The sequence below is a fragment of the Hyalella azteca genome, unplaced genomic scaffold (genome assembly GCF_000764305.2).
Source record: "Hyalella azteca isolate HAZT.00-mixed unplaced genomic scaffold, Hazt_2.0.2 contig555, whole genome shotgun sequence".
In the NCBI taxonomy this organism is placed as follows: domain Eukaryota; kingdom Metazoa; phylum Arthropoda; class Malacostraca; order Amphipoda; family Hyalellidae; genus Hyalella; species Hyalella azteca.
In genome coordinates this window covers 1-14,130 of record NW_025930902.1, presented here as the reverse complement: position 1 = coordinate 14,130, position 14,130 = coordinate 1, and the positions used below count along the sequence as shown (strand labels likewise).

At 36.8% G+C, this 14,130-nt stretch overlaps 1 protein-coding gene across 1 annotated transcript; it reads right to left on the bottom strand.

Annotated features, from left to right (window-relative positions):
* Positions 1-2,397: 2,397 nt before the first annotated feature.
* Positions 2,398-13,746, bottom strand: LOC108668254 (dipeptidase 1; the record flags this gene model as incomplete). The annotated part of the gene is made up of 10 exons (XM_018155436.2): positions 2,398-2,895; positions 3,642-3,780; positions 4,106-4,181; positions 4,628-4,712; positions 5,279-5,455; positions 8,795-8,870; positions 10,125-10,275; positions 10,870-11,002; positions 12,077-12,233; positions 13,572-13,746. Coding segments are annotated over 10 exons (1,277 nt in total), but the record flags the coding sequence as incomplete, so codon positions are not given.
* Between the last annotated feature and the right edge of the window lie 384 nt (positions 13,747-14,130).

The window sequence follows — 14,130 nt, the reverse complement described above, 5'->3', positions numbered from 1 at the left end:
ACCGCCATTCTTGATTGCATGCATTATTCGGAAAAAATTTACAGCTGTTATTAGAGAAGAAGTGTAGGAGGGACAATCTTGGAAATTAACGTCCGAATAGTTTCCATGAATTTGTGTTGCAGTGATTTACACTCATATTTCCTATGAATGAAAAACAAGGCGAGCAAGAAACGCTACCGATCCCAATTCGCAGCCGCTGGTTCTTTGATTTCGTATTTACGGCGATGTAAATACAAGCAAATTTTTCCTCTCATAAATCTTAAAAATTATTCCGTTCCAACTTCATCCAACCAACGGTGATTGCTTTAAAATCATCACAGTTCGAGATAATGAACACGGGAAAGAAAACTTAACGTCACTGAATGTTCAATCGGTCAGTTTAAGATATCCTCTAAATAAATATTTTCAAAATGTTCTAGATTATTTGAATGTTGTAAAGAAATTTAAATTGGTCTTAAATTCGTGCTTCTGTGCAATATCTGTAAAATGCAATCTAAATTAAATTTATTTTTCAATACCAGCGTTTACAGTAGAATCCTACTTTGAGAGTAGTGGCTTAATTTGGTGGACTAAATCTGAGCCTCAAAAATCAGGAGTGTCAGCAAAATTCTGTCGCATGAAGTCTGATTTATACTGACACTTGTGGCTTCGCATCCTGATTTACGGGAGCTAACTGAGCTCATTAGATGATTCTCGAATGCCTTGATGGCATCACAAGCTCTCAGTCCCTTGAGCACAACAACAACATTTCGGAATTATTTTAATTTTGTTTAATGCGCAGTCGTCAGGTTCAAATCTGAGAAGTGGTTTTAATCTTACTAAATTTGTGGTCTGGCTGTCGGTTACAAAAGAAATGTTTCGGTCTTTCATAACTCACGGTTCTGGAGCAACATTTCAAGTCATATTCGTCATCAATATGAGTTCTTGGCATTGTGGCGACATAGAAGGAGCCTTCTAGTAATAAATCTCAGATCTAGCAGACAATATTCCAAGTTTTCGGAACGCGACGCAGAAATTATTCTAACATCACAATTTCGTTAACATCGCCAACTGCGATATTCGAAAAATTCTGTAGTCCAAAATATTTTTTGACAATTTCATCTTATATTTGCTGATGAGTTGAAAGAATGCGAACAAGTATGAAAATTTTTAATCAGCCTCTTTCCAATCTTATAAATGTTGGTGCCCGAAATAATGCGTTTAACTCTCTTAATACAACATACGATATTGAATTGAAACAGTTAACATTAAAGTAATCAACTTTAATATAAAAGCTTAAGCGATTAAGTATTTTTGAGCTGTGTTTGGAAAAATATGGAAGGTTGAATTTTTCACGTAAACTAATGAAGCGCGGAGGAATTTTTTTGCCGAAGCGGTTATGGGGCATTCAAGCCCAGCCTTGAATTTTTTCCCGCCCGTAGATAGCGTCATTTTTTGGCCATTGCCCCACGTGTGGAGACGTGTAAAGAATGGNTGGAAAGCGAAGCCGTCGAGTCCCAGGGCTGCCTAAAGATTCCATTCAAAATTCCGGAATTCATTCAATATTTCCACATCCTTCCCAGCAGGTCAGCAGACGTGGCCCGGAATATTGTGTTTTGATGTGGTACCCATGGGAGGCGTGGACCGCAAAAATATTCAATTTGCTTTAAAATTCAATAAAATATTCAATTTGCTTCAAAATTTTCAATTTGCTCTAAAATTCAATAAAATATCCAATTTGCTTTAAAATTTTCAATTCGCTTTAAAAAAATATTCAATTGAACAAAAATATTCAATTTGAGTTCACGTGACGTAACTCACATGCTTTTTTTTCTCCCAATTGAAAGCTAGAGACGTGTGAAAAATCATCTGATCTTACTGATAATATAATTATTTTGACTACATCCTAAAACGATTGAAATTGTGGTTTCACGCCAACCTATATTCCCGATTCGTGACTTCAAATGAGAAAAGAGAATAAATGAAAACTTCAATACAGAATAGGTACTTAATTTCAGAGCGATATAAACAACATTTTCTCTGTCATTTTGCTATTACTTATAAATATCTAATCATTAATTTTAAACCGTCGGTTTTCGCTATAGGGAAATACTGTCATAATTCATGATTAAGTTGTTGAAGAAACTACAAATATCTAAAGCCGCTATATCAATATGGTAGCAAAATTTACACTAAAAATTGTCATATTAGCTAAAGTTCGCATCACTAATGGTGTTTTCAGTCCTTTGAAACATAGAACGCCTAACTAAACTAACTTAACTGGAGGTAGATATTAAGAAATAATGTAAAACCGACGCATTGCTGGCTGAACAATTAAAAAGTTAAAATTTAAAGAATACATTTTAAACAACTTATTATGTATTCATATAATAATATATATATTATTTCTTGTATATTTTCCGGCATTAGCCAATGCCAAGAACCGTAATTAACTAGTTACGATTTATTTTTCGTTTATTTTCGTGTGTTTAAATATTTTACATTCCACATTCAAAATACTGTATAACGTAATAAATATTGGCTGTGCCGTAGAACATCTAACAAAGACAGCCAAGAAAAGCTCAGACAACAATTAGAGAAAATAGGCTACATTTTGTGCACATTCTTTTCTTAACACAGTAAGAGATTAATAGCAATCTTGCCATTCAGATTATTCCCAGCCTCTATGACTTGGGCAATAGAAGTTCTTTGTTTTCTCGGTATTCACACAAACGGTACAGAAAATGCACCCTCACGCAATAGCCTGCGGATTAAAATTGACCATAAAATAAATATTCTGTGGAAAGTTTAATCCTTAACGAAAACATAGGAGCAATTGTTTGGCTTCAGCATCTGAGACGCCGGCAATTCATCTTCGTGCGGAGTGACTCCTTTACTTCTGAGTTCAGCGCTCACCTGCAGTAAGCAAGAGAAAACAATCAATTATTGTGGCCTGCATGGCAGTGGATCTTGGGAAAGATAAATGGAGGCAGTAGAGAATTTTGTATTTTATCAGGAAAAATTTTAACTGATTTTTCTTCGTCGAGTATCTGTCACAGATAGGAAAAGTCGACAACATTTTTTTATAAAAACTGCAATATAAAGACGCCCTTATAGTTAAAATTTATCAAAATCACTTCTTACCACCTCCCTTATTATGTCCATTTTTAGCTTTCGCTTAATAATTCCTCCTCACACACTCTTATTCTTATCTTTCACATGTCTATTTAGGTTCTGCACCAACTGTCAGACATCACGACACTGCTGGGAGTCATTGACGGCCCATCGCACGCCACTTGGTGTGAATGGAAGCCATCCGTTGCATGATAACTCCAACTGGCACTCAATTATTAACCCACAGCGCCACACAATTAATCGACATTGGCTCTCAATTAACTAACCCACACAGGCACTTAATTTTACAACACTATCACATCAATTAATCCATCCCAGCACTCAATTAAACCACATTTACTGGCACACCATTAAACCACATTTCAAGGCACTCAATTAATCCACATTGACGCTCAACTAAGCCACACTGACACTCAACTAACCCACAATAGAACTCAACTAATCCACAATAGCTCTCAATTAACTCACACTAGCACACAATTAAGTACCATCTCCACGATAACTTGTGTCCAAGTTACAGGTCTTACCTGCTCGACTTCCTTCATGACTCTCAAGATATTCAAGCCAGCCAGTTTCTTGAGGTCCTCGATAGACCACTTAGGGTCGGCGAGAAGTTCGGCGAACAAGCGTGGATATGTCGACACGTCTTCTAAGCCTTTGGGCAATCTGTTGGGAAACAAAGAGGCGTTCTAGATGCCAGACTTAGTGACAGTGTGGTGCTAAAGTTGCCTAGATAGTGACAACTTTCCACTCCTCGAATTACGTTTGTATGCTGGGCTAGATAGGCCATGACTTCCTCCACAAATATTTGCGTGCGATTGTGTGCAATGAAATGGGTCGGTCAGTTCAGCTCAATGAGATTTATTTTTATCCAAAGCAAAAATGTATGGCGTTCAAATAGTAAACATATAATTTTTTGCAAACATTTATGGAGTGGATTTATGTGTCACTAAAGGAGTCGCAATTCTTTGACAGTTAGTCGCACTCTTACTTGTTAATGCCGTCGAAGTCAGCTCCGATGCCGACGTGGTCCACACCCGCAACCTCTCGAATGTAGTTGATGTGTTCTTGATGGAAGAATACAAATTCTGAATTAATACAGGGAAAATCAGACATTAGAAACGAATTTAATTTCATTAACTGTGAACTAATGATTATTTTACCAACGATCAACTAGTGAATCAAACGTTGGAAACGCTTGTCTATATTATGAAAAATATTCAAGTCAAACCCGCTTTGAAATTGCAGACAATAAATACTCCTCTAAGAAATTCTCTCCAAACTTTCTTTTGATTGTGCCTAAATAGTTTCCGTAATGCTTCTTTTGATCAAAAACGGATATCTTTCTTTTCATGACTGCCCATATAGTTTATATACAATGCGAAAGCCAACAATAGAAGCCGGCGGACATATACACTTTAATTTATGACACTTAGACAATTAATAAGGAGGCAGTGAAATTGAAAAACTTATGTGACAACCTTAAGGTAATTTCAAGCTTTGATTTTCTCACCGACGACGTGCCTAACTTCAGCCTCTTCGCCGCAGGTCAGGAAATGCGAGTAGAAGCTCACCATGATGATGCCGCCGTTAGCTGCCTGTCGTTCATAAAAACTGAATAAATCTTGGTTATTTTCTCCATAACGTAGCAAAATATAGGTTTCAATAAAATAACATAAATCATTTAAGAGTTAGAAAAAGTTATCTGAAAATCCATTGAAACTTGTCATACGAGAAAACGGTTTAGGGCTAGCACAGAGAATGAATTTGCGGAACAGTGTTTCGAAAAAATATTAAAATCCGACAGATTATATTCACTTTTGCACAAGAGATTCATGGTTTCACTAATCTCTCCATGAGAGATGCAAATCGTTAGAATAAATTGAAACCTAGCATAATAGTTCAATTTCAAAATCTCAAGTAATTTACTATTGTTAAATCAACGTACCATAAATAAGCGTAGGGTACTGTTTGTGAATTGACTGTCGAAAATCCTTGACCCATTTGACTGAGTCCTTGAACACTAATTTTTTTTTTTTCAAATAATATTAATGAAACGCTAGTTATAATACACAATCAAATTTATAATAATAATCTTATAGTTAACAACCTGTTTCCAATTTATGATTACAAACTCTGAAATAGATTGTTAACGTGCACGCACCACTTGTCGGATAACATCATCGGGCACGTTCCTGGGGCTGGGGCAGAGGGCGTAGACCGACGAGTGGCTGAAGATGATGGGCGCCTTGGAGGCGGCGAGCGCCGCCCGCATCGTCGCCTGCGACGTGTGACTCAAGTCCACCATCAAGCCCAGGCGGTTCATCTCGCGCACCACGGTCTGGACGACGTAATATTTTATTGTACTTCTAGGGCCCTACATATTATCTAATAATATCTATGATATTATCTAATGAGGAAGGTCCCGGCCACCAATCGGCACTTTTCTGCTTACGAATCTACGAAACCGCAACAATGGGCGCAATCCAGCTGTAATTCGGGTGGGTTTGTCCCAAGCATAACCCAAGCTTATCCCCAAGCCCCTGCCACAATTCTAAAATCTCTGGATTTATGATTGGATGCCAATTATGAGTAGTCATGTCACGTGGCAAAAGAAAATAAGTAAAATAACTCTAATGTTCTTGCATATCACTATTCTGATTATTATAACCGAATTTTTTCATAACGTATAGGTCATCAAATTGTTAATAATCCTAGGGTAATTCAACCTAAGCTGACAGCCCCAACCGTCAGTGCCGAAAGACAACCGACACTCCGAATTTCTGTATTCTATGCCCAGCCAAAAGTCATACAAGTTAGTTATAGTTTTGTTATCATTTAGAGCAGCTGAGCTCTGAAGTTCAAATTGAGAGCCGGGAAATTAATAAACTATTTATAGTTCGGATCCTGAAAACCTTATAAAGGAAAATTCATTCAAGGTTAATTCAGTAAAGGTTACAAAATATAACTCAGTACTCACTGCTATGAGTGACAGAGTGCATTTTTTCACGTCACGGACGGACATTACGAGAACAAAAGGGCCTTTTTTCCATAAATGAGAAAATGCGCTAAAAAGAGTGATCGTTTGGAGCGATTAAACCAAGAGCGGCCAAAGAAGGCTGCAATAAGCAAAAGGTTGGGGCAGAGAGAGGAGGTCAGCAAATAAAATGTTGCCAGCGAAGCTCAATGAGCTCAGTGAACCGCACTCGATAGTGGACCGTGATTGCTCCACATGCTTGTTCAAATAGAAGAAACCAATTGCTGCAAGTATAAACTTGCAGAGTTCATTGCATTCGATGAACGAATTTTAAAATCCTTGTATTATGTTAAAAAAATATACCTATAATTCTAAATATTCGCTTGAAATAAAAAATAGTCAAGTTTATCCCCCATATTTGTCCTCCCGTCTTCTATTGCGATAATAATATACTTTGTTATTTCTGAGAGAATAAATGAACTATTATTAGCTAAGAATGTTTCTACATTAATTCTTGTCTCCAATAATAATGGTTCACGGTTTTGATTAATTGCTTAAAAAACTTCAGTCTATATTTGTGTTTGCAACATCATGCTCTCCTCAATTGTGACCACACTATAAAAGATTGCAGGAGTAATTCACCATTGTTGATTGCTAGCTTCATATCAATTATGCCTAAGTAGTAAATTTGCATTATTTTATGAATTTCATAAGAAATTTAAGAGCAAATAGCGCTTCAAGCGCAGCCTATACGCAAGGCAACAATTACCACGTCTGGCAATTGAAGTCAGGTTTTTAGAGCAGCATTTATTTCCATTATCAGCGGAGCAATTTCTAATGTTTCATTTGAGATGCAGCAAACGCGCAGCAGCATAACCAATTATAGTTCCATCGACCCTTGCTGTTGCATGAATGATCACGACTCGTCATTCTACAAGAGATCAGTGAGCTGCAAGAAAATATAAAAGGCATACCGGATACTAAAATTGTTTTAAACTCAGAATTTAACTAAGAATTATTAAGTCCAGAACATATCTAAGAAAATGATTAATTGAAGTCGATGAGACGTCGTAATTGGTATGAATATCGTGCCACACTTATCAAACAATTTCGCTGCAATGTGAGTATAAACAATTTATATATTTTTCATTACAATATAAATGTTTTGATGAACTGAGTGATGCGTTGCCTAACAAGGGAGAGAGTATGTTATGAAAAATGAAAACAAATTGATATTCGCCTAATGCACACTGAGAATTTCTGTATTTAAGTCTCAATAACCAGTCTAGGCGAGACTAAAATGACGACTAATGCTACTCGAATTATACGTGTTGAATACAAAAACCAGTCGGTTTGCCTTTCATCCTCCACTCCAGAAGCCAATATTAAATCCCTCCCAATATTAAAAAAAATTCCCATCTGCTTCAAAAGTAAAACAACGCGCGTAAACATCAATCACAGCTTCAAGGGATTCTATGCAAATCTGAGTAGTGAATGCTGTCACTCGCTTCACTTGCTTCCAAACAAATCATTTATTAAACAAATTAATTCTCACTGTGATACTCATTTTGTACGTTTCTGGACATGAATATTAATGCTCGTAAATTGCTTGGAAAGTAATACAAAAGGTAAAATCAGTAAATAAAAATTATTAATGTGTGTATAATAAAAGAATTTTTGCGATCGAAGCTCTGTACGATACTCAATAAATAGACCAGTTTGCAGCGATCGTCTAATTTCTGCAAACACAGAATGCTTTACTCTCGTTGCGTACTTTCAGAAGTGTTTATTTTTTAAATTTTTGTTGATTTTTGTAGCGTGAACAGTTATGAAATAGGCTGGGCAATTTTGAGTACAGAATCAGTATCGCAGGACACAATCATGATTATTAATGCAAATGAGTTTAGAAACCTGATTCGGTATGACCGCTGATGGAGACTATGATTCATTCGATACGCAATTAATGAAAATACTGAGTTGGTCCATGAAATTCATGGTAAAATAAATGTAACGAAACCATATACCCAATTTCCCAAAAATTTCCAGAAGTAGTAAATGTTTGAACACATGACCAACGAAACAACTATTTTAATAACCGTGCAGATAAGTAGGTTTGGCTAAATAAACGTTTTATCTCTCAATAATTATTCCAAATAATTTTAAAATCGAGACTTCTACGCATATACCATATTTTTTATGCCAAAGCAGAGTTTGAAACCATTTATTTGCTGTGAGCTCAGGCAACAAAATTGCAACTTTAATTGGCAGTTTGCTGTACCTAACACCGCACAATTTGTACCGCCGTGAATATACAATAAAGAACTGTAATTTTTCTTCATTTTTTTCAGAATATTATTCAGTAACAAGAGCAACGTTTTTCTACAATTAAAAACTCAGTGGCTATATTAATACCAATGTACATGTCTTAATACCGATGCCAAATTTATGCATTTTTTTATATTCTGCAAATTCGAATCAATTTTGTTTATTTATCAATTCTTTTGTCGAAATTTAACTTTGGAGATTGAGTTTACAGGTGAAACGGTTATTTGATTCTGGAGAAGATACACACGAATAATAGTATACACGAATAATACTTTACACGAATAATAGTTTGATAAAGGCTACATTACAAATTCCTAATTTTGAATGAACTTGCTACTGAACCTCAAAATGGTTTTCTAGTCAAGAATCAGCACTCACCTTGCCGAATTTAGTGAGTCCGTCAGGAACTGAGGGATCCTTGGGTGTGGCTTCTGATGGCCGGGCGCTCTCGGCCCTGAGGGAAGTGAAATATCACGATGAATGTCTACCATATAAGGCTTAATGGAAGAGGGAGTTCAAGTATTGGCGAGTTTTTGTGGGAAAATCCTTATTTTAAATACAAGATGAATGGAAAATTCTGTGATCATCTTGCATGACTGGTATCAAGGATTTGTTTGACTCAAGCACCACTCCAAAAAATTTAATCCGGGATTATCATGCTACGTATTTCATGCATTCGTATTGCTACTCGTATTTTATACATTTGTATAAAAAGCTCATTATTTTGTGGAGCATCTGCATTCGCATTTTTTTTTGTCTATAATTTTGTTTATTGTTATTCAGTTATTGCAAATCCCGTTAACTTGAGACTCGTCATACATAAACATGTCAACTTGAATCCGATCTACAATAATAAAATTGAAGAATATTAAAACGTAATAAAAGAAATCATCTTTTTATCTCATTATAAAATTAAAATGTAATTTCATTTTTTAATTAATTGTTACTCACTACTCTAGTTACTGATATTTTAAAAACCTGCGAACACGAATGCCTTCAATAAATTTCATACCTAATTAATGGTTATTAAAAACCTTTAATTAACATGGAACTTTTATTTGACTCTCGTTTTGAAATGTGAAAACTGTAACTTACAGTCTATATATTTAATTCAATTCTTGATTACTGATTTAAAAAATAAAACTAATATTTTGGTGCAGCTCTCCCACGTAGTTATCTTACGCTTTGCTTTTCGACAACTATGAATCAAATTTCAAATTGAAAACGAAAATAATATGAACACACGCTGGAATAGTCTATTGAAATCAACTGGGCCCGACTTCAAACAAACCCGCGAAGTTTCACCAATATATAATTAATTTGTCACTGCACATTTCTCCTTAATTTATACCGTCAAACAATAATAGTGAGTCTAGCCTCATCCATGCAACATCACTCACTTTAATGAACATAACAACCATGTCATCTGGCACAACATTGCTCGACATGTCACCCAACATGCCTCGCAACATAATCCAGCATACCTCACCACACAGCCCAACATAACTCACCAAGCAGCCCAACATAACCAACCGCACCACCCAACATAACCCACTATACCACCCAACATAACCCATCACACCACCCAACATAACCCATCACACCACCCAACATAACCCACCACACCACCCAACATAACCCACCACACCACCCAACATAACCCACCACACCACCCAACATAACCCACCACACCACCAACATAACCCACCATGCCGTGCTGCAGGTGTGCGTAAGTGTCATGTATCTTGCCCCCAGTTCGTACAGAGCCCTGAGGACGCCCAGCGAGTTCTGTATGGCGTGGCCGCCCTCCACGCCCATGAGACTGGCCACCCGCCCCTGCCGGAACGCTGTCTCCACTTCTGTAAAAGAAAAGCACAGGAAGCGCTCAGTTTTTTGAAGTTATTGTTACTGCTCGACGAAGTGGACTAGCTCCTAATGGAACGGTGAGAGCCCAGGCTACAGGATGGGCGGATGTTTGCGTCAACGGGAAAACTTTTCATAATATACAGCAAGACAAGTTTACATGCGCCATCATAGGCACTTCAGTTGCACCGGGAGAAGTTCTTTTTTACGATTTGGATTTTATATGCTTTTGCTCATGCCACAATAACGATGGTAGTGATGGTAGTTACACATTATTCGTAGTCATTTATTCCATTTAATTAATGAAACGAATGATTTGATTAGGACTGACGAGAACTGTGCAGTTTTTGCGAGAAAGTTTCAATTGAAAGGAATTAGGACACAGACGTTAATTTCGGTAAACTCGATCTATAGATTTGTGGGTGTTGAATTCTAAATTTTTCAAGAAAATTGGCACTGCCAAAGGTAATAACTAAATCAATTTTTCACTTGTGAGCTGCTACGTTCATATACCTGTATTCATATATCAGCTATATTCAGAGCAGCTGGGGAAAATATAAAGAACTTAAATAAATGTAATAATGACTTACCGGCGGCGGAGACTGCGATTTGAAGATGCTCGGGATACTGGTCCACCAATCTTCTGATGAGGTCCAACTGTTCTATGGTGAGCTGAACAGCGTTCAAGAATTGCGACCCACAAGGTACGTAGGCGGCCCAAAACTGCGGGGCAAAAGTTTTGTGTGGTGAAAATGTTCGTTTTTATCGCACAAAGTCTGACATAATAAATTTTATTTATCTTATTTATTTTTAAATGATTAAATAGTTATTACATGAAATTTCTCCGTGCTCGTTAGGAAAAAAACAACAGGGCGGAAAAAACAATAATAACAATAAAGTGGCTACAGCGCGTTATAAAGCTAAGCTAGTAAGTGATTTTATAAAAGAAAGTTTTCTGAATCACAAAGCTCCGGAAAAGTTGAGATCCGAAAAGTTAGTGCTACCTACAAAACGGTACAACAAACAACGTTCTTTTGCCTAAACTTCTGGCCGTACTGCAAAAAAAAATAAATTCAGAAGAGAAACTGCAGTTTTAAATACGTGATCCGTTTATACTTGAGCCGTTAGGCATACTGAGCACCTGCACATTTTTAGGAAGACAATTATTTATGACGATCTGCAATTAACGAGTTAATTATGCACAGCAGAGCATTAAATTAAGTTCTCGATTCCGTGAAATTATCTCGTATTCATGTTCCAGGTGACGGTCTCAAGTCGACCTGAGATTTATAAGGTCTTATCAAGTCTATTCAAGACTGTGGCTGAGAAAATGCAGTTTTAAAGAAGCGGCTTCGGGTTTTGTCCCTTCCGGCAAACTACTCCATTAAACTTTAAGCAGGCCTGGCCTGAAGTGAAGATTTCTAAGTCAAAAGCTTTCGTGGAATTTCGGAATGACTAAACGATGCTACGAGCGCTTAGAATGGATTTAGCCACCAGAGAATTTCTCATTTTTTTTCTTATCTAAAGTCGGTTTCCATTCCCAGCTAATTAATGTCATCGCCTTGATTATAAGCACTCACGTAGACAGCATTAATTTTGACCGAAAATCGATCGTGCAATCATTTTTCTGAATAGGGCTTGTAGAACTTCCTATGCAAAATATTTACATTAGGGAAAACTCATAAGCAAAAATTTAATCTACAAATTTAGACTGAATGTTACGTAAGTCAAAGGAATTATTTCTAGTTAATTTTCAAGTTTTACCTAATAAATGAGCACACATTATGAATTTTTTACCTGAGCCGACACGTGTCCTTTCTTAATTCTGGGCAGGTCGGTGTGTGACCAAGAGGACCTGGACCAGGGGCGCACTTTGCTCAGCTCTGCAGTGAAGTTAAAAGCGTGCAGTTTGTTGTGCATGAACTTGCGTACGTTCCACGGCAGGTCGTTGTGACTGTTGGAGATGAAGCAGTCCAATCCATGAGTCCGGTTCAGGGAAAATTATTATCCGCGAGTTTATTTAGATTTACATTTACATTTTACATTTTATTTAGATTTACACATTTTTAAATCTGCAGTGGTTTACCTTGTTTTCTAATTATGACATGTCTATTTACCAGGCTATAGCTACTCACAGCATGAGCGACAAATTATGTAGTATAGATGGAAATTTAACTGCTTTAATCCTCACACATTAAGTCCTGTATAACATTCTATATTCTTATTTGTCACTGCTGCGCCTAAGAAAAAAATATTCCATCATAAGGAACTTTTCCAAGGCAGGTCCAAAGTTCTAAATCAGCCATTTGAAGATTATCTCTGGACGACATCATAATTTTCCGAAAGCCGAGCGTGTTTACGTCTGCGCGCCGCATTTTACAGCGCCACTAGGCGGCAATGATTGCCGAACATTTATGAGTCTTTCAGCGTGATGTGCTTCGTTATCATCGTCTGTGATGATGTGGGATTTCTGTGATGATGTGGGATGATTCTATCGTAAGGCACCGCATTACCCGACCAGACTCCCATTAGCTTATCTATAGGAGTAAAGTTTCGTTTAAGAGATGAAGTAAAGATGATATCTTCATTTGTGCTACACGTAGGGGTTCGGGAAATACTGTTATTTAGAGGCATATTACAAAACGCTTAAGCAAGGCTTCGATACTTTTTATATAAATCTTATGAGGTTAGGTATTTGCATTTTTTAATTAAACATTTGATAATGTCTAAAAGGACATTTTATTTTTTTGAGGTAAACAATGATATGTGTGTTATACATAAGGCTTCAAATCAAATTGGCTCAAAATGCTTTTTCAAATGAATAGAAATTTTAAAATCATAGCTTCTTTAATTAAGATAATATTTTTTTATTTTTCAATAAAATAAATGAAAAACCTGGAATTTTACTTAACTGGGTAACCCAAGGCAAAAATCTTTTAAATAGACGTTCCACTCATATATAGGGATCCGTCTTATTCTATAAGATATAATTATAAGATTTCCATTTTGAGCTGAATTTCTTAACAAACGTAGACATCATAATATTCTAGGCGAAAATATGTGATGAAAACTCTTCATATATTTCCCATGCTCCAGGTCAACGTGTTATTCTGCTATTAATTCGATCGTGATGAAAACTCGCGTTTAATCACACACCAAACCACATGCTTCTATAAATCCTTAAAAGAAGTTTCATGATGCAGTGGATGCACACATTTAAATAAGAAAAGCATATAATTAAACTGTCTCAATAAATTATCTCCTGAAAGTAAGATATAATCCTATTGCTGACCCATCAATAAGAGGAGTCTCTTTGAGCAGCAGTTCGGCCGTGCGCATCCTCTGTGAGAGGTCGGCGCTAAGGTCGCCCCTCAGGGCCAGAGGTATGGCCACCCCCACGCTGCCGAGCGCCACCAGCGAGACCACCGCCACCACTGCGCCCCACACCACCGCGTCGTGTGACGCTTCTAGGACACACCATAAACACAGGTGAGGGTAAAGGAAGAGAATGGTTTTCAGACGTGATGATTGAAGAGCAATGAGCTTAAATGAAAGTATCGAAGGATTCGTGCATATCTATGGGATCCTAACATATTGGGTCATAAATGGGATCCTAACGTAGGTCATAAACACATTTGAATAAAAATGTGGAAATGTTTCTTTCGTAATTATTTTTTATCTCTTGTCTGGGAACTATATTTTAAAACATGTGATTGGCATAGCCGCGTACATATACTGATTAACATTTATCATCCTAGGTCATAAAACTGATAACTGAAAATGAGGAGAAGATTTTTCGCATGTGTTTTGTACGCCATGATTGGAAAGTAACTATATCTTTAGCTTCTTGA